At 41.4% G+C, this 21,433-nt stretch overlaps 1 protein-coding gene across 4 annotated transcripts in view; it reads right to left on the bottom strand.

Moving 5' to 3' along the window:
• nphp4 (nephronophthisis 4) overlaps nucleotides 1-21,433 on the bottom strand; it is a 137,523-nt gene that overhangs the window by 21,738 nt on the left and 94,352 nt on the right. For all 4 annotated transcript variants that reach the window (XM_086214300.1, XM_086214301.1, XM_086214302.1 and 1 more), the window contains 5 exons: nucleotides 19,014-19,201; nucleotides 12,172-12,332; nucleotides 10,691-10,874; nucleotides 2,070-2,204; nucleotides 198-364 (listed from right to left, as the gene is read on the bottom strand). In XM_086214300.1, the coding sequence (XP_086070426.1) occupies nucleotides 198-364; nucleotides 2,070-2,204; nucleotides 10,691-10,874; nucleotides 12,172-12,332; nucleotides 19,014-19,201 (835 nt within the window). The remainder of the gene's footprint in view (nucleotides 1-197; nucleotides 365-2,069; nucleotides 2,205-10,690; nucleotides 10,875-12,171; nucleotides 12,333-19,013; nucleotides 19,202-21,433) is intronic.

Here is a 21,433-nt window from a genome sequence, read left to right as displayed (position 1 = left end):
AGGGGACGACAATTGTAACACGTGTAGGCTGTCAAATAGACGCTAAACACTTCTATGAGGGCGACCCATGGCAGTGTTTCAGAAGAAGAATATAAGCAGTTTGTTGTCTAGTTGACATTTAAGTGAGGAAGATGCTCTTTAGCAGCAGGGAGCATTTTCCAGCTTCCCATTGGCTCAAATGTAGAGTGTGACCCCACCGTGACTCTTGTCGCCTTTGAGACTTCCCGGCCCTCCCTCTTGAGCACCGCCGCCATGCAGCTGAGTTTGCGCCGCTCGCTGTCGTCCACGGTCATGATGCCGTGCGTGAAGAACGCCGCTCGTTCCTCATCCATCTGCAGCCTCTGTGCTTGTGCACTGTTCCTGGCTGTGAAGGCAAAACAAGCCACAATCATGAATATATTTACTGAACAGAGTGGAATCTAATCTCTTGTCATTGTGACCATATGTTGTAAAAACCCTCCAAATGTCTGAGGGAGAGAGGCACTGACAAATTAAAACATTCTCGTAGCACAAACATGACAGCTTGTGCACAGATAATGGTCCAGTCAAACAAGTGGCACCACTAAAACTGGGCCAAAGCCCTACTGGTGGGCAAACACGCTGGCTCTCTCCTACTCCATCCACCTCCTTGCCACATATCCTCAGCAAGCAGGGAAACATCTAATTAAAATACCTGATTTATCGTGGAGTCACCGAATAATCCATTCTGATTTAGACTGGATCATGCAAATTGCCCATGTTCTTTAAAAGGCTTTGACAAGAGAATTTGCCTAATCCTGCACTTTGAACAACACTCAGCCATTAACAAAGTTGAAAGACGGGGCTCCTCAAATCATAGTCTATTTGCATGTTTTCTTAAACTGCTGTACGTTGAAAACTCAGCTGCTGTAAATATGACAAAGACAACAACCAGCAACACAGAAGCAGAGATTCAGTTCACCAGCTAGACAACAACCATGTCACTTTGACTGACCATAATACAGTAGAACAGGAAAAAAATGGAAGTAATTTCTGTTCCATTCATGTATATTGCTTTTCTTTCTAATCATGTCTTCGTCGCCAGGCATTTTTTTTCTTCGGTCTCCTTATCAAATGGCCACGGGGTCGACTGCCAATCACCTACCCAGATAGCATCCGGCTACACTGCTGCTGTCAGGGCTACAGGCAGCAAGGGCAATAATGACTAAGCACACCATTTCTTATCGTGGCTTAATATTATTTCTGGTATCCAGTTAAAGCAATTAGGCCCACTGTAGGTTTAAATGGTACAGACAGGCTGAGTGGCAAGACGAACAAGCTCTGAGAAAGACAAAGGTAGCAGTAGTGTGTGTGTGTGTGGGGGGGGGGATGCATATGTAGGTAAGAGTCAAAGAAATGTGTCTGCATTTTAACTGTGATTAAATGCAACATATATTCATTTGTATACAATAAATGTTTTGCTCTTCCATGTGGTAATTTCCAGTACATTAGTATGAAAATTACTAAGGACAAATAATTCAGAAAATTCAATTATCAATTTGAAAGTTTTATCAAATTGTTGTAATTAATGACTTGTGAGACCAGTGTTAGATCATCGTGTGTTTATGTGCCGGTCTCTCTTATTTGTGCGTGCTTCAGTCATGGTCTATAGGATAAACTTAGCAATAAGCACCAGCAGACGATTGCTTGTCTAATTGAGGATAAAAAAAATCCCCAGTGTGTGCGTTTCTTTGCGTAAGATTGTGCGCATGCATGCGCACAATTGCGCGGGCACACACGCACACACACACCAAAAATATGAACAGGACTGTGGCTAGCCACCAGAGAAGCTTCTACAAGCTCAATTAGGCTGAAAATTGAGTGGTTCAGTGGTGCAGCCAGCAGCCAGAATGTGGAATGGATGTGGCTGAGTTGATTAAGGCAGGAGCATGGTCTCCAACCAAGTGAAAGACACTAATTGCTAGAATACACACAAGAGCTTGTGCTAATTCATACATTAAAAAAAAGAAAAGAGGAAAACAAAGAGTTAATGAAAGAGGAGTCAATTAATATTTGGGAGTTTAAGCACAGATGTTGATTTCAGTCCTTACCGTTGATTTGAAGGATGTTTCTAGGGGACAGGCTTCCACCTCTGAATCCCCTCGTGACTTCACCGGGAATGATGATGTGAGAAAGCGATGGCGTCACATCCGCTGGCTTCCTGCTGCAGGGTTCTGCTCTGCACCCTGAAAGAGAAACAAACAGTCTTCAGTGTAATATGCAACGTCAAAAAAATGTCATGAACTAAAATGTTGCTGTCCATGGTAATTTTTAGTGAAACGTTGTGCTTTGTGTCATGTTGTTATGCTTTGTTTTGCTTTTTTTGCTATGTTTTTATTTTCCAAAACGTTATTTTCAAGAAATATTTTTCCATGAAATGTTGTGTTTCGCAAAACTCTATTATGATTTCTGAATGTTACAGCTTCTCAAATGTTTTTTTTCCAGAAATGTTGTTGTATTTTCTGAAACGTGGTTGTGATTTGCCTCCATAATTAAGCTTCATACCACTGAACAACAAATTGAGCATTAAAAATGAAATCAATCAATTTATTCTCTTTAAATTAGTTTCCCTGCATTTCACCAACCAAGATGTCTTTTTAATGTATGTAAATACAAACATAAAATCCATTTCAAGACCCACTACCTTTCCACTCAAATTATCCTGTGGGACACAGTTGTGAGATCACGCATCACAACTGAAGACTGGACGCGTAATCAGGATTTAAACTCAAGGAACTCTGGATTTTAAGGGACCCGGTCTGTGTAACTCTAGCTGGCTGTAGATAGTGGTCTTGAGTGTTTGGCATTTCCCCAAGTAACAAGCCAAACTGAGGTTTGACCTGCCAGACATGCCATTCTCCTTGTGATGCATTTTCATTGTAGATGGTGCCTACGTGAACAGAGTCTAGGGTAAAGCCTGGCTTACAACACCTCGGGCAGGATCGATGGATGGAGAGAAGCCTACAGTGGTTAATTAGCAGTCAGAAACTGCCAGGGAGATCTGGATGCAGAAAGCTGGCAGCATGATGACAACCACAATGATAACTGTCATTGCTGGTCGATGCTTAAATTTGGCCTCTGTCCACTTTGGCTGTGTACTCACAGTCACAGATGTAGTAAAACACATCAGCACAATGTCTTCTATGGCATTTGACCGGCTAAGTGACGTTGGGAGGAGGGACCACATGATCACACATGCAACTTTTAAAGACAAATTAGGTTTAAATGTCCACTGTTTATACTGCAATTACCTAGGCTTAATATCATAGTTTACATGGTCAAACTGACTGATTGGTGTTGCACAGTAAAACCAGCCTCTTGACAACTGGATTGCATTGTGCTTTCAACCGTATTTGTCATTGTTAATTGATCGCTTTTCCTTCTACAGGCAAGTGGATAAGTAGGTGCTCCAGGGTGTGCTTGGAATAAAGCAGTAGATGATGATTGATGGCAGGTCTCTCACACTAATTCATCCAGCGCAGGTCCATCACAGTAGCTTCGGGGGAAGGCACGCCTACATTTTGAGGAATTCTACATAAACAAACACCTGGTAATGAAAGGGTGATGGATAAATGTTCACAGCCACATCCGCCAGCCTGCAGTCATCACACCGCTTGGTCACAGCGCTCAAATACCAAAGATCAAAAGACTTATTTTTTGCCATTTGCAGGTATAGTGACACCAACACTTGGGAGTCTGTGTGATGCAATTTGCAAACCGACTGAAGGAGTAATTAAAATTTGCCTTTATGGCTCTTTAAAATCCAGGACACTTGTACACAATGCCCCCATTAGTTCCTAAACTTCAGGACATCACAATATACACGACTGAGGTGCTTAATTGAAGTGTAAGCATGTTTAGCATTTTCTAAGAGGCTCTGGGATACTTCATCCAGGATGCTTTCATGTGAAATATGGTGAGTGCAGCAATTAAGTGGCTTTACCACCCAGAACTGATGGCTCAGGGAGCTTGTAGGAGTTTTAGAAGGGGAGGCAAAAGTACCCTCCAAATCTTTTAGTGACAAACTCTATCAACAAACTGATAATGGGCAGCAGCTAAATGAATAATGGGGACCTGTAGTTGCCATGCAAACAGACACAGACAGCGCAGTTCGGCAGATTAATGGGTGAGGTGTCCGCCGTCCCGATTCATTCCCCTCGTCATCCATCACCCTTCCCTGGCCCCACCACTCTGCCGGGCGTATTTGTTTGAGTTATATTACCCAAATTTTACTGTGAAGACATTACTTCTGCCTTCGCTTAAACATCTCCAATCAATAACAAAGCCACAGTGCCCTCAGTCGCGATAGCTCATTATGGGCCTTTCAGATGCTTTCTTTTGTGTAGACAAATGCTTTGATGATGGATAGATTTATACAATGAGCCTGCAAGGAAGCGATAAGATGAACACCCAGTTCTACTTATCCACAATAAAACAAATGGACTCTTGATGAACCCAATTATGACCCTCTTATTCAACCAGTCAATCATTGTAATGAATTGGATTGATGATTACTAGCACCATCAGATAATATCTACTTTTAGTGATTATCCAGGTTGACATGGATGTCTCACACATGATTTCTCTCTAACTACTGAATCAGATGGGCAAATTGTTAAGACATAGTTGATGAGCCTCATCACCGAAAGGTGAACTCCTGGTTGATGTAACAGACAGAACCCCCCGCCCCCCCCCCGCCCCAATACAGATTTAGCAGCTCTGTATTGTCTGTATGCAGAGGAGAACAAAGTGCCAGGAGGCTGAACTCTATCAAATTTATTGACTACTTCTTGCTGTTGCATGACAATAAGCCTACTCGGCATCATCCCACCTGCCTGCCCCTCTTTGCTCTGCTGGCAGCTCTTGAGGTTAAGGCCACAACAAACCACTGATTTACTGGCCCCCTGAACAAATGGGAGCAAGCACCAAGGGAGTTTCAAAGTACTGTGCAATATTCGATTTCTCCTGCCTCCCCGTTCCAGGCCACTGACCTTTTAGAATAAGCAGATTCTCCCTCTCACCTCAGGGCTAAGGCAAGGTTGATGAAGCTGGGCCTTAATGAGCCAACAGCAGGCACTTTTAATAAGTGAGACGTACTGTATCTGCACCCTTAGGGACGTCACCTAGCCAAACTAATTGTTAGGTAAATTTCACTGATATTTTGTTCCACTTGAGACAGCGTTCAGTTGGATACGCTTGAGCTGTCTCCGGCTGCAACAGTCAGTCTCTCCAGAGCTTATCAGACTGCTGCAGATGAGGAGAACTGTGAGGTCTGGAGAAGGTTCTAATCTGTCTTCTCTACTGTGCAGAGGAAGATACACGCTTTCTATTTGCTTGAGTGTGTGTGTGTGTGTTTGTGCGTATGTGTTCTTATTTAACTGCACTTGTGAAGTCTAACGGGGCCAAAATGTTGGACCCCCACAACATTAAAGAGCTGATTTGCGTTTTAGACTTGGTTTAAGTGTTGGGGGTGAATTTAGGTTTAGGAGATGTGTGTGTATGTGTGTGTGTGTGTGTGTGTGTGTGTGTGTGTACATATTCATATTGACACAACCAAGAGAAATTGTGAATAATAACCATTTTTCCACTGCACAACGGGTTGTTGTTTTCTTCCAAATCAACTGGCTTTTAAAAGCCGACTGGTCCAGTTCCAATTGGAAGAAGGTGAAGTGCTGCTTTTTTTTGCTGGTGGATCATGTTCACAAGCGCTTTTAACATACAGGAAATCCTGTTGTCAAAAAAGCACTGAAGTGTAGCATCCTGGGCATCACTGGTAGCTGTAATAAAAGCAGCATGGAGGACAAGGATGGTGTTTCTGTTGTATTTTTGCACGCACCGGTCTGCATTTCAGATTCAGCCTAGACCGGAATATGTTAGAGACCGCTGCCGCTTGAACTCAGATGGGTCGAATTTATTGCTAGGATGACCATAAAGCCGTGGAGACAACAACTTTTCATGATCCCACATCAGACTGTTGATAGTGGCGCTCACCCACTTGTCATATATGGGTCTGAGATTAGAGGCGCCAGAGTTCAGCTGCAAATTACCTCCTTCACCCAGGTTATGTTTTCACATCTGTACTGATCAGCGCCTGTCTGCTGTGGAGTCATTTGACCCCGGAGTGTAACCTGTTCCCATGGCAGACCAAAGCCAGATGTTTGCATGTTTTTTAGCCAGTGGGAAAGAGGCTGGAGTAGACACATCTGTACTCTACAGTTGGCAAGGCAGCAACACAATTACTAAGTGGATATTTTGAGGCACTGGTATGATGGCTAAATTCCATGCTGCTATCTATAACATAAGGTAATGTCGCTAACATGATTTTTTCTAGGATGACTCAAACAGTATGTATTCAAATAAATTTGATAAGTGAAATGCTCAAAAGCTATTAAAGGCACTCATGATAGATAAAATGGTGGATGATAGATAAATGAATTACTGATCAAATGTGGACCAGATACTCTGAGCATGCACCCACCTGTGGGGCTGCACAGTTTTAACAACAATAATGGACCACAGCCAAAGTGGATGTTCTTTTTATGGAAATCAGGTGAAGTAAACATTAGTTTTTGTATGCAAGGGTCAATGCAGCCTCCACCCCAGAAAAAATACACATTCATGTGTTTATTTTCCCCCCTTATCACTCTCCATGATAACTGGAGCATCCTCCGTAGCAACCAGGACCACCCTTCGCTACTGCTGTTTGCATAATCCTGTTTAAATTGATGTTTCCCGCTTTGTCGCTCTCAAGCCCCCAGGCCGTGAACAGTCAGCTCACGGACATTTGCATATCTCAAACACTAAATCTATAGTTTGTTTATATGTATCGTGTGTTTGTTCAATAAAATGTAATGAAAAAAAATGTATATCAACATTTTTCTCACATTCTGAGCGCCAATTCAGCAGAAGAATTTATTCTGACAGTAAGTGAACCCAGCAGATATTTGAGCAAAGACTTCCTCTTTCGTTTGCGTTTTTTTTTTTACAGTTCGCTAAGAAACTGGAGAAGTAAGAACGAAGCTGGAGTTGCAAGACAACATCTAGGACAGGAAAATTAAAAAGCTAAATTGTTGTTAGAGGAAAGCAGATAGGTTGCGAGAGTGGATCAAAGCCTGTTTTGCTCTCCGCTTTTAACCTGAATACACACGACTATTCAAGTCCGTCTATTGTATGTTTTATACTTATTCAGCCAAACAGACGTTTAGGAAATCCAGTTGAAATATATGAGTTTACCGCTACGGATGAATTAAATTCCTGACAAGTGAAAAGAAAGAAAGAGACAGCAAATTATCTGTCAAGTAGTCAGACGATGGGGACAGTCTAAAAATGCTGTCAGAGAAAATCATTTTGAGTGTTTTGAGGACTCACAGGGGGGTGTTTGAATTTGGGATGGATAGACAAGATACACACATTTGGGATTTCTTCTCTGCTACACTGGTAGTAATTCATGTTTTACATCATCTTCGGGATTCTGTAATCTTCTTGTCAATGGGTTTCCTCTCCGTTTGATAACTACAACTCATTCTAGTAAAATGTGAGTATTATTATGCCTGAATCTACATAATTTACACGTTTTAAAGTGAAAACCAAAGTATCAAGCCCACCAAATGTCATCTTTGGGATTACTAATGTACAATTTTAGACTCAAAATGGATCAAATGACCATATGTTATGTGAAAGAGTTCACATATTGAGCCAGCCTCAAGTGGCCAGATAAGGAACTGCAGTTTTTGGGTCTGTGAGGTGTTAAAAGTGACAAAGGTCAGATGATGCAACTTTTCACAACCTGTCCAGCTTTTAAAAAGAGAGAGAAAAAAAATAGGAACTAGCAGAGGAGAGGAGAGGAAAAGAGGCAGATATTTGTCTCCGAGGACCATGAATATTCTAATCAGATTAAATGATAGACAGACGTCTTCCTCTTGATCCTCTGTACTTCAGAGGTTTTCATTCACTTTATCAATCTATTATCTGTGTGTCTATTCACAGTTAGAAAAGAAACCATCAATCAGGCCACACTATCATCTCTGAAAAATCTCTATAACATAATGAAACCATGGATTACTTTTTTTTTTTTCTATTTTTTAATCTTCTGTACAAAGTGATTTTGCTTCAGGATGTTGGATCTATCAACAAAGAAACTTAATTTGGTTAGTCATTGTTGACATTGTTCCATGGGAAGAACAGGAGGTCTTCTTACTTTATCGACTCCTAATCTGCTCCAAACCCACATTTTGCAAACACAAACTCTATAAATCTGATAAAGGCCCTTATTTTCGGCCATTGTGATGCTATTCATACAAGCTGCTTTACTGAATGATTGAATGGGCCTGACGGCATATATCATTACCATTTAATTAATTACTTGTCAATCCCACCTTGTGATAATTAAAAAGGATGTCATTTGGTGTTTCTCTCTTTTCCACTTTGAAATGACAGTCTGCCACTCACTTTTTCCAGTAGAACCTAGTTCAGATGAATTCCCAATGGGCAGAAATACAGACATGATTAATAGCACGCATGACTGAAACACGTAAAATTAGAAAAGGGACTGAGCAATATGTGGTCAGGAGTCTACATTACTTATGAATTATAATGACATAGAACACGGACAGAATTCTATGATAGAAATACATCTGAATTTATAATGATTTCATATTACATACTCATCTTATTACCTCATGGTCTTTAATATGTTTAGTATCTTGCATGCATGCCACCCCCCCCCCCCCCATTACATTATTAACACTTTAATTTCCGGATGCCTATGTAAGATCGTTATTATGTTATTTGAGGGTCGTCAGTTTGGCCAAGTAAGCCAAAGACTGTGACGTAAGCTAAGAAGGATGTTAGCATCTCCAGTGACCAAAAGATGACCGGATGTTAACCTTCAATGATTGCTTTAAATCACCTGTAAGGTGAAAAAAAGAAATGGTGAGACTTACAGTCAGCAAGCTTATCTTCACAGATGAATTTTTAAGCCTGTCTCACACAATGAAAACCTCGACAGTAGCTCATAGAACAACATTATAGCATAATATGGTGTGGCTGACAATAAATCTGCCACTTATCAACAAGACCCTTAAACTGTCCAGTCGTCTAAAATGTCAAAAAATGTCAGTGTGTGTCACCAAACATTATAATCCATCCTTCCCTGACTTCTGGAGCTGAAATCCAGTTGTGGTAAATGCTGTGTCGACACAGAAACAACATTCAGTTTGACCAGCTTCCAGCCCGTGTGTTTAGAAGTATTTCAATATTTCCAATCAACAGAGGAGGCGGGTTATCATTCTATTGAACCTGAAAATAATTTTTTTAAAAAGCTGGAGAAACAGGCTTTTTTGCATGGTATCAGTCTTAGACTCCGCCAGGTTGCCTCTTGCTTCTTCTGTCCAGCGTCATCACACTTGTCCACGCTCTGTTACACCTGCCTGTCTATAAGTCAGGTGTGTGTGTGTGTGTGTGTGTGTGTGTGTGTGTGTGCACGCAATCTTGGCATGTGTAAGGGATTTCATACGCATATGAACTTGTCCTTGCAATCAAATCTCTGTCAAAGTCTTCATACACAACATCCGTCTGTCATATCTTCTGATACTCGAGACCCCCTCCTCCCCCACTGCTTCCGAGTGAGCACTAATGAATGTGCTTCTCTCTCCTTTAACTCCCACCTAATAGGAGTGCTGATTCATTACAGCTTGATGACAGACACAGAGAGAGAGAGAGAGAGAGAGAGACAGAGACAGAGTGAGTGTGAGAGAAAGAGAAACACAAAGGACATAGAGGAGGCGAGGGGAGAAAACAAACAGCTGGATAAAGCAGCAAACAGGAAGACGCTGATGAAGAGTGAAGAGAGAGGTGTGAATGTAAGAAAAGCAGCAACTGATGGAAGCAGAAACAAAGAAAGTGCGTCTGAGTCTTCTCTCTCCAAATTGATTCTGACTGTTGGCCAGGGCCGCCTGATGGATATCGGAGCCTTGATTGGAATTTACATGCCAACACGATCCTCCCTCCTTCCATCCCAAATAACCCACTGCACTCTCAACCTGCTTTGAGTGATAAGCGCAATGAGAATGTGTTGGCATATTTAGCCCCGACAAAAGCACTCTGCAGAGTTTCTGAAGCCAGGAGAGTGATGTATTGTTTATGAGAGGGAGTATCTTTCAACTGTTGATTAATGGCGAGGATGCGATCGTCAGCTGCCATCCTGCCGCAGGGGCACGGTGAGCCCAAATTGGATGAGTGCGAGGGAAGAGGAAAAGGTGCTCAGTAGCTGAACTAGAGTGGAACTATCATATCAAAATATTTCACTTTGGAACCGTATTTGCTTTGCAACCCCCCCCCCCCCCCCCCCCACACACACACACACACACACTCACACACACACACAGAAAGTGGGAACTTTAAACAGCAGCAGCCGCCGTGGGGATTCACTGTCATTTCTCTACACATCAATAAAGATAAACAGACAACATTAACTCATGATCTGAGGCTCCAAATGGAATATGACCTGAATAAAAAACTGTTCTGTAAATGATTCAGAGGTAGAGGGATATTTAGGAGATATTAAAACTGCTGCCTTTGCTTCTGCTACTCGTAACCCAGCAACACATCAAGACAATTCTCCCCACTGATACCTGTCACATGTTCTAGTGTTCACAGAGAAAAATGTACTTGCCTATGTTGCCTGTGCGTATGTGAAGCCGACCCCTGAGAACGGTCTGGACAGTCATGGGGTTGGAGGGTGAGCATTGGTGTAGATCTGTACTCGTCAGCGGCGTGTCATCTCCCACATAATCGGTGGTCAGCACATCCACCTCGTGGAGGGCTTGCATGGCTTTCTTACCCTGACGCAGCATGTACTGAAGACGCAAAATAGGTGTAAGAAAAGGAAATTGATGGTGTCACTGCAAGTGTATATATGAGAAAAAACTAAACGATCCAGATTATGAAGTTGAAAGAGGGTGGGAAGTTTCTACTCTCTGCACAAGAACTCTCTGAAAATTTTCTGCGAGAACTTTAGCTCTGGAATTTTGGAAGTTCATTTTTGATTCCAAAAGAGTAACAAACTTACCATGGGAATCAATAAGTCAACCAGTCATTTATAACAACTGTGTTTTTCTGTGCACTGCACTTTCATCACATGCTTCAAAATGGGGTTTCAGATATCACCTTTTGTGTTGCTTTTGTTGCGAAATGAAAGAGTCTTGAAAAGTTCTACACAAAAACAGTCCAGCATGTCATTGTTGAGATGCACAATTACAAATGTTTGCAAGCATATCTGACAAATGTTTCTTGTTGCATGTCTGTATATGACAAGGTTAATACTGTTAGTATATATTACCTTCAAATGTCCAGTTAATTCCCATAGTATCTGTTAATTCACAGGGACACTTTCCACCGGCAAATAGAATTTTGTATCCCTGATCAAACTTTGAAAGAATGAAAAGATATTAAAGTACATTGTGAAAGTTCCAGAGTTTTACTAATTGCTTCAACACGGCTCTGCCTCTTGTAAAGAACTTCCTGAAATGTTCATTCACGTTTCCACAAAGATACAAAGCAAATCAATTCCACATCCAGCAGTGTCTGGTTGATCAATGGACGGCAGAGTTGAGAGGATCAAAATTAACCCTTCAAACGCTCAGAGAATAAAGCATCTTTATGCGAGACAGATTTTTTTTTTCTTTCAAACTCAAATGGTCTTTCCCTGCAAATGAAATCTTCCTTTGTTTCGATCTTCCCTAAAACCGTCACACTATTTGCACATAAATCAAAAAAATTAGACAGCTTCACTTTTGGTTGCACTTCGGTGATTCTTCTGGTCTCACTGGTGGTGAAGTGAAATCATTCGTAACATCTTTCATGAAAAGTCTGGTTTGTGTTTCTGAGAACACCTGGATAAAACATGCAGTTGTTTCTCTCCTGTATATTATCAGTGGCATGTTTCTCGGAAACAACTAGTGAGTAGCGAATGTAAAGCAACCCTCAAATGCTGCATGAGCCCATGACAGATGCACTGTCATGTGTTGACAATGAAGAGGAAAACAGATTGTGCTTTAGCATTTTTTCGTCACGCTTCTTTTCTCATGATGAAAATGTCAATGGAGTTGAAATGAGAACATTTTTCATCAGACTGCAAAGACAACTGTGTTCTACCTTCAGCTCGATGGCAGTCGAACCAATGAGGAGCAACGAGTCGCTGTCCCAAATGTCAATATGCATGGTGTGGAGGGACAGGTAGCGCAGGAACCAACGCTTCTCTCCTGGCTTCAGGACTTTCTGGTCCACTTTGAACTGCACCTGCAGCCCTGGGGCGCCTGGACAAGGAGGGAGGAGAATAAACACAAAACCTGGGACAACATAGGAACACATTCGATAGTCCTACATTGATAACCTTGTGTAGTTGGGAACATCTAAAAAAAACAAAAAACAACTAAAGATTTCACTGGCAATGACTATAACACCACAAAAAAAGATGCTGTCTTAAGTTAATAAATGAGTAATTAAAGTTACTCTGCAGTTTTCTGGTGAAGAGTCAAAAATAATTTATTCATTCAGTGCTTCACATCAAAATGCAATGTGTGAATCTCTGAGGGTAAGTGGATGTGATAAATGAATAGAACAGCATAGAAATGAGTCCTAAAATCCAGAAATAATTAGCCATTGTGAAACATTCACACCAAACTTTTAACAATGCTTACTTACTCAGAAAGTCAGTGGGATTTTTGAATGGATTTTCACTTAAATGCCTGAAAAGAGGTCTACATTTCACACTTGCTTAAGGAATATTAATTTTTTTTCTACAGCATAAAATTTGTTCATGTATACCAAACTCCCGTGTGTCCCCCCCCCAAAAAAAAAAGTTTGACAAAAAGTGGCTGAACGAAAATTCAGACGTTAAGGCGGTTCAGTGCCACCATGATGAAAACAGAAGCAGCGGCAAGTTCATTGCGGAGACACTTAAGTCCTGCATCGGTGGTGTAGTTTGTTCATAGCATTAGCATTAGCATTCATTTATGAAGATTATCTTGAGGAGCAAAAAAGGTGAATCTCTGTTTGCCATCGGACTTTTTTTTTCTAATTAAAAAAAAAATCCGGTGTGACAATATCATTGGCTTTTTGGCTGAGGGGGAAAAAAAGAAGTGTGTCTTCTTTGTTGGTTTTTTTTTGTTTTTTGTTTTTAAACTTCTAAAAGAAGAAAGAATCTCAAAAGAATTTTCTTGAAATTTGAAAAATCTTGACATTTTCTTTTGCGGAAAGCAGGGGTGCGTCACCTTCCAACGATAGAGTGCTATGACAGACAAGACTATGTCTATGACTATGTCAGAAAGACAAAAAGAAGCATAGTAAACATACAGTATATGCAACTGTGCAGGTTGCTATAAATTGACCTGTATATGTGTTCAATTGTTAACTTCCTTTAGCAACTGCTACCAGAGCTTTCAGCAACTCAGCTGGTAATCACCTCGGTGACCTCAGAAAACAGAAACAAGACACTGAGGGACAAATGAGCGACTCAATGAGACGTAGAACCCCATCCTGGTAAGCAAGCGCACGCATGCCATCTTGGAGGACCGGCAGTCGTGTTTGATTGTCCACGACAAATGGAGTTAGGGTTGCAATTTATCGACACCATTATAAGGACTTCACAAGGGAGAAGGAAAAGTACAGACCAAGAAACGCCGGGGCCCAGGTGACCTGGAGGCAGATGGGGAGAGATCTGAACAGCTGGATGCCCACAAAGCCTTTGTAAGTGGCCAAGGTCCAAAATGGGGTGACAGATTAAGAAATCCATCCATCCATCGTCATCTTCCGCTTATTCCTACACATTAAGGGTCGCGGGGGGGCTGGAGCCTATCCCAGCGTCAACGGGCGAGAGGCGGGGTTCACCCTGGACAGGTCGCCAGTCCATCGCAGGGTCAACATAGAGAGACGAACAACCATTCACACTCACAGTCATACCTACGGTCAATTTAGAGTATTCAATCAGCCTCGTCCCCAATTGCATGTTTTTGGATGGTGGGAAGAAGCCGGAGTACCAGAGAGAACCCACGCAGACACGGGGAGAACATGCAGACTCCACACAGAAAGATCCCGTGCCCGAGCCAGGACTCAAACCCGGAACCTTCTTGCTGTGAGGCCACAGTGCTAACCACTGCACCACCGTGCAGCCCAGATTAAGAAATCTCCCTCCAAAATAGCTGTGAGACATTTTGATTTGGGGGGGGGGGGGGCTGTCTGACATGTCTATTCAAAATCTTCCTTTTGGACACTGTGAAGGCCATAGCTAAAGATTGACATACTGTTTCATACAAAGTAGTCATTCAATAACCTCTTGTCCCCTGTGGAGGAGGCGACTATCAACCTGAATGAAGCTCTCCCCTGATAAAAAAGATCATTGGTGAGTTGAAGGAGATCTCTCAGAATAATTGTATTGATTTGGACTGACTATTCCCCTTTGGGGAATATAGAACAAAACAATACACACAAAGTGATCTGGTCTAATTATTACTTTAGCCATTCCCTGCCACGCTTAAGGCCAGTTCTAACTTATAGCCATCAACTGGGAGTCAATAGGTGGAATGATTGCACTGCATGGGAGTACAGTAACCAGGGTCCACTTCACTGGATCAGAAGGGGTCCTATAATTTATGACCGTAATGGCAGAGTCTAAATCACGGCTTGAATCACCACATCATCTTTATGGGGAGTCGACTTCCCTCTTCATCAATTCAATGAAAAAAAAAGAAACAATTTTAGGTTGTGAAGAATGTACAGGACACACAGTTTGAACAGAAGCTGCTCCGGGGATAATGGATGGCTGTAAATTTGATTATCTGATCCACCTCTACAAGGTCACGTGCAGGGACACGCACACACACACACACAAAGAGTGTGAGAGTTAGCCAGACCAGAATCGCCCTCTGACTCACTCCACACATGTACGGAGGGAAATTTGGTTTCGTTTTAATAAAATCTGAGTAATTACACAAATTCTAATTTAGGATGTAAAACGTGTGCTCCTGTAATTCTCTGATGAAACCTCTGAAATGCACCATCTTGAGATCTGACTCCTCTTATTCCAAGCGGTTCAAATGAAAGTGACCCTGTCAGCGATCAAACTCAGCTGGTGAGTGTACAGTCAGCTGCAGCCCAAACACAACCCTTCAGTTGTGTGTTAATCATACTTTGTGTCTATTAAAAGGTGTGAGTGTGGGTCTTTGTGGTAGTCCTGGAAATTTCCTCTGTAGCACCAACCCCCCCCCCCCCACCCCCCCAAACCCCAATTCCCATGATTCCAATGTGCGTAGAAGCAGCAGGGAGGATAGAAGTGGAGTAATAAGGACCTTTGGAGACAGTCCTGCTGAGTTAAAGAGACCAGAATCTCCCTCTGACTCACTTCACACATGATGGAGGGAAAACTCTTTTTGAAACACACACAAACACAGTCACAGACACACACGCACGCACAGATACACACACATCCTCTGATATGGTTACATCAGAGCCAATGATAGAGGATTTTTGCCATTTTAATTTAGACCATGTTTCATTTTAATATGGCTTTGCTGTGAGCTCGTGCTGCTTCAGAACTTCTTTCCCTTTTACCAACATCCCGGCCCCCACCAACTAACCACCCGCCAACTCTCTCCACTTGGACCATTAATTCACCCAGCATGCTAGAAGCTTGTGTGCAGTGGACGCATGGCAATGAAAACACACAGGGGGAGCATGACAGACAGACAGAGAGAGAGAGAGAGAGAGAGAGAGAGAGAGAGAGAGAGAGAGGGAGACAGACAGAGATAGAGAATGGGTTGTGTATGTGTGCGCTCACAAGCAGGGAAGAGCTGACAAAGGGGTTCCAGAGGGTTTTGTGTGTGTGTGTGTGTGTGTGTGTGTGTGTCCGTGTGTGTGTGTGTGTGTGTGTGCAGACAAGGAGTGGCACCCAGCAGACACCCCCACCCTGACTGCCTGATGAGAACACAGCAAGCCAAGCAGGCTGAAAATCATCCCGGGGATCAAGAACTCTGTGCAGGCTGCAGGCTGAGAGGGCAGCGAGCAGATTAAGCATCGGGTTGCCGGCGCTGATGTTGAGGAAGGAAGGTGAGAGGTGATGGAACTGACATGATTCAACTCAGATTGTTGACTGGATTCATGAACAAATAACAGTAATATACAGCACTTTTCTCGGACATGTCTATACTATAAATACGCTTAACTATTAAAGCTACATAGGATGTTGTGATTTTTAAATAATTTAAGGAAAAACAAAAAAAATACTCTATTTATGTATATTCACTGCATATTTCAAGCAGTTGAAATAAAAGTACAGATCCAAACTTCAAATTTTAGATTTAAAGTAGAAAAAAAACAAACAGAAAAACATCATACTGCTCTTGCGCAAAAAAAATCTGATTTGTTAAATAATTCCATGTGAGAAGTTAATGGAGGAACTCACTATAGAAAGTATTAATTGAAATGATGATGAAGATGGAGTTTAGGGCTGATAAACAGTGAACACAATGAACTCACCACTGAAATGTTTTGTCTCAAAACCTGTGAGCCAAGCTGCATCAGCTTAAACACAATCAGATGTCTCAGTGGCACAAGTTTGAATCAATGAGTTGTTTTTTTTTCATATACTGTATCTTTCTATATCATTAAAATGAGAAAGAAAATCATACACGGTCATTATTATTTGTTGTTTGTTTCGTCTACCTTCAAAAATGAGAGGACATGAAAGTGTTGTCCACCCACCACTGAACCGGGGTTTAGGAGTTCAGCATCTTTCTGGGGAACTTTGACTCAGAAGGACACAGACGCTCATCATGTTGAAGACCTGCAGCAACTTTGAAGCTCAAAGTCTGCTTCCCTCACCGCAGGTACCATGATAGGACTCCTGATTTCAGTTGCAAGTTTCCATTTTCCTTTTCATATTCACTGATACAACATAGAAAAGTGATGAGGAGCATCACAATGCTTCATTAATGATGGTATGATTGGGTGCAGTTTATCTTTCCATTCAAAATGTAGGATTTCGTTTATAGTTGGATTTCGATTATAGTTCGATTCATTGTGCAAACCTAGTATAGAGGCTACAAAAAGACACTGGTCTTGCTAGCGTTGTGATTTATCTATATGTAGCTGTGATTGGCTTTATTTACAATCAGGGATTAGCTGATGTTCATAGTTCAATTAACGGCTTGGCCATCCCGGCGCTTTTTTCATTTTATTTGTTTGTGTAGTATTTTTTCGCCCTTTGGTACCAAGGAATTGACTTAATCTTCAATATAAATAAATAATACAACTGTTTCTTCTGTAAAGGTACGAATGTCCACGTGTCAATCGGATTATCGGTTTCACGCGGCAGAAACTGCTCCTTTTCCTTCGCATTATCCGTGAGCCAGCGGGAGTCTGTGTCTTCCGGCTTCAACTTTTACTTAAAAAGAATTTGAGCTGATATAATTCGCTGTCAGTGATGATTGTCATGTCTGTAACTGTGGAGGCAATCAAGACCAATTGTTTTTATAATCTCCTAGCGTGGACAAACCCATGCGACAAGGATTCAATGCTGTAGCAAAATATGGACTGAATTCATCGAAATTCCTGTCTAAAACTGTAACAGAACAGAAATAACTCTTATTTTTATTGATACTTGGGGTATTACCTTGTTAAACCCTGAGAGAAGCAATCTTTTTAAAATCAGAACATTGACTCTTAATCCTTCCTATGGAAAAGGGCAAAATTAATAGGTGGAAAAGCTTTGAGCTATAGAATAAATGGAAGGATGTGGACGTGGCTTTGTGGGAATTCACGGCGGGTAATATAGTGCAGACTGAGAGAGCAGCAGAGACAGCCGGAGAAATATTGACTGACTTAGTCTGAAGTGTGTCTGGGCAGTGGAGAATATGGGTAGGCGTTGGAACGAAGTGGGGGATTGTTTGTGTGTTCAATATCACGCTCTGTCAGAAGCTGTAATATCCCTTCCATTTCATTAGTTGCTACATGAATAGACATCAATCAGTTCACGCACAGGCGATTGAAAGAGAAGAGCCTCAGCATTAGACAACATCATGGAGCACCATGGGAGGAGCTTGTAGTTTGCAGGTACTGATACTACAAAATTAATCGTGTAGAGCAGTAGAATAAATCACTGGAATCAGTAACACATTTGCAACACTTTGTAATCAATGGCTGGGACTGACAAATACTTTCTCCCAGGCAAGACATGACATTTATACAACAAAATGCAGGGATTTTCCAGCGCAAGTTGTTTACAATATTAGAAAGCATTTGTCCTTCTGTAAGGCTGCAGTTGAGCTATGGTTTTAGCTGGTTTAGGCAACTTAACTAGACAACCGCGCTGTCTGCTAATACATGAAACGTGAAGTTTTGATTTATTCACCAAAGTATGTCAGCCTCCTGAAAAGTCGGTGGCGATATGTCGCCTTACAGCTGTTTACAATCAGACTCCCCTCTAGGGTTACTTTATACTTCATATACTGTTGAACATAAATACCAAGACTAACATAAAACAACCTAACAACTCCTTTGAGATATTCGTCAACCAAAAATTGTCTACTTTGTGACTCAAGAGTGCAGAAGGAGCCAGTTTGTTGATTACCGAGCATACGGCTGGACGATAAAGATGTGGGTTATACCAAACGATGTTCTTGAGAGTTTTGTTGTTGTTTGTAGTTGGTAGCCATTAGCATCAAGCTACAAATGCAAGGCTGGCTCTTTCTGCATTCTGGAGTCAGAAAGAAGCGACGGTTTCTGTGTCTTTGTGAGTTCAAGGCATGTATTTATGAGTACTTGAAAATAAACTTGGAAAAATTGATTGTCTGTCGAACTAATGTTTTCACATGGATGTTACAAGTCCAGTGTTAATCTGACTAATACAATAATTGTAGTTTTCCACACACAGCCACATTTAAAGCCAGCCTTTTTACTGAGGAAATGAAGAGAACAATTTTTCTGTAGCAGTTGATCCTTACCTGGGTTGACAGAGCCGTCGTTATTGATCGGGGTTAGGACACAGGGAAGTGGATCGCTAGCTTGCTGCTGAACCTTGTCATTGCTCAGGAGTTTCAGCTGCTGCGATGTGACTGGTGGAAAGTGATAGAACTGGAAGGTGAGATAGATATTGTTGGGCCAATCAGGACAGGCTCCCGCCATTGGTATTCTGACAAAAGACAGAAGATTGTGGTTATTCAAGGTGCAATAGTCAAAATATTGCATGCAAAACTACACAAGTGTTTGATTTATTACCCTGAACCATACTAGTTACTAACTAGTACTGACTACTAACACTGGTATCAAGATATCAAGAAGGAGTCGACGACGGACACGTATGCACTTTGTGAGGATTTTTGTGTGTAACATCATGGCAACCGTGGTGGCAACTACGGTAGTCTAATGGCTGGAACTAACTAACCCTGTACAGTCAAGTATTTTTTGTATGCCTATGCTGTATATCATATTATACCATATCTGTGTGCATATACTTATACATCAATATTCATACATACAATTATACGATACTATATTACATACCATATATACTGTACTACTATTTTTATTATACTGTATTATTATTAGTAGTAGTCACAATTACATACCACCATATCATCAGTATTATTACTATCAGTATCATCTATTTGCCACTGCACCTTACCGACCTACTGATTTATCTTTTATAGGTTTATTCATTTGCTGAATGTGCAGTCGACCTGTCCAAGCTTATTGTCTGTAGGCCCAATGATCATATTAATCTGCCAAATAAGACCTACAGTATGTCAACCAATTACAACTTTCTCATTTCTGAGTGGTCGGCAATAGATGAGAGAAATAACACTTTAGCTTGTATCCTCTCTTTGGAAAACCATAACAGGGTTTAGGTTACAAATTTATTGTGTTAAAGCAGTGTGTTCACTACCTGTGGGGCAGCAGCCCCCTCTCAATGACATCTTGTATTATCATCACTGTGGAATACTTTTTAGCTTTCTTATATATGCACTACCGGCTGGATCCATATCACTGTAACATTTATGATTAAAATATGTAATATATTTTGATAATAAATCTATTATACAATTTGACAGCTTAATAAGTACGTATTTTTCAATTGAGCCTTGTCTTCTTCTGGTAATGCCTCTTATGTATTACCTTTTTATTTTTATTTTTATTGAAACAGCATAGAGAGTTGGAGGATGTCAAAGAGACACAGCAAGAGTAAAATCATCTTTCATACCAAGAAGCCTGTAGTGTCAGGAACTGAGCTTGAAGGGTGAGGAAGAAGAGAGGGCCCAGTATCAGGAGGAAGATGCCGCAACAGTTAGCAATGCTCAAGACGACTGACAGAACAATGACTATTAAGATGAACAGACGGGTTATGCTGTTGCTTATTTCATTTCCTTATTTATTTGAGCAAATATATCTTCTCTCCAGAATATTTTCAATTATTTGGTCACAGTTTTGTGATTTTTAGGCATTAAAACTTCACCAGATTACAGAAAATGACACGTCTGAAAGTTTCCATGAGGAAAAAAAATTGTGGAGTTACAAAATAAACTTCTACTGCTAAAATGCTGCCCTGGCTATGGCCCCGCCTGGAACCGGAGACGGGACTCAGTTAGTTTCAAAGTGGAATCTAGTTGAGCGAGGTGTGTGACCTCTCAGTCAATCACACGCTCTGATATTCCGCTATTAAAGATGCCGCCATGCTCCATCTTTACAGAGGAGCCGGCATTAATATTCATTCTGTAAACAGACAAGATTGATAATTATGGCGGCTGGGTGAGAGGTAGAAATTACACTGCCTATTCAGGGGCTCCCTGCCTGCCTAAGTGCTACTGCTGCCACCGCCTGAAACCCTTCCTTCCGCACCAGTTTGACATAATTATGAAGTAACCCTCACTCCACGCTTCAGCATGCCACAGACCTGCGCAATTAATGTTCAAGTGCGTGGCTTTAGGCTGCTCTTCAAATTACCTGAAAGCCTCAACAATCAAATAAGCTTTTACAGATGCACAACAATCCATACTTCTCTCATTAAAATATCCGTTGTGTTTTGCTGTCTCCTGCTGATGACATGATTTTAAATTCCCCAGAGGCTTTAAATATTTGCTATTATATTCTAGCCCACACAATAACAAGGTTTCCCTTCCAACTTGCTGGCAGAAAGGAAGAGATCTGATTGCCATCCTCTTTAGAGCAAACAGGATGGTAACGCTGTGATGGGGAAAGCTGGTTGGTCCTCTCACAGTGGGACGCTGGCGTAGCCAGGCTCTCATGATGGAGAAGTTGGCTTAATTTGCACAGGGTCACTAAACAGTTAAACATGCAAAAAGAGAAGACGAGGAATTTTTGGAGTATTAAATACATCTAGAAATTGTATCTGTTTCGCAAAATGTAA

The sequence above is a fragment of the Aulostomus chinensis genome, chromosome 9 (assembly GCF_037954235.1).
Source record: "Aulostomus chinensis isolate RoL2024-O1b breed Wild chromosome 9, RoL_Achi_v1.0, whole genome shotgun sequence".
In the NCBI taxonomy this organism is placed as follows: domain Eukaryota; kingdom Metazoa; phylum Chordata; class Actinopteri; order Syngnathiformes; family Aulostomidae; genus Aulostomus; species Aulostomus chinensis.
Note: the sequence above shows the minus strand (reverse complement) of the source record. Positions and strands in the feature narration are given on the sequence as shown.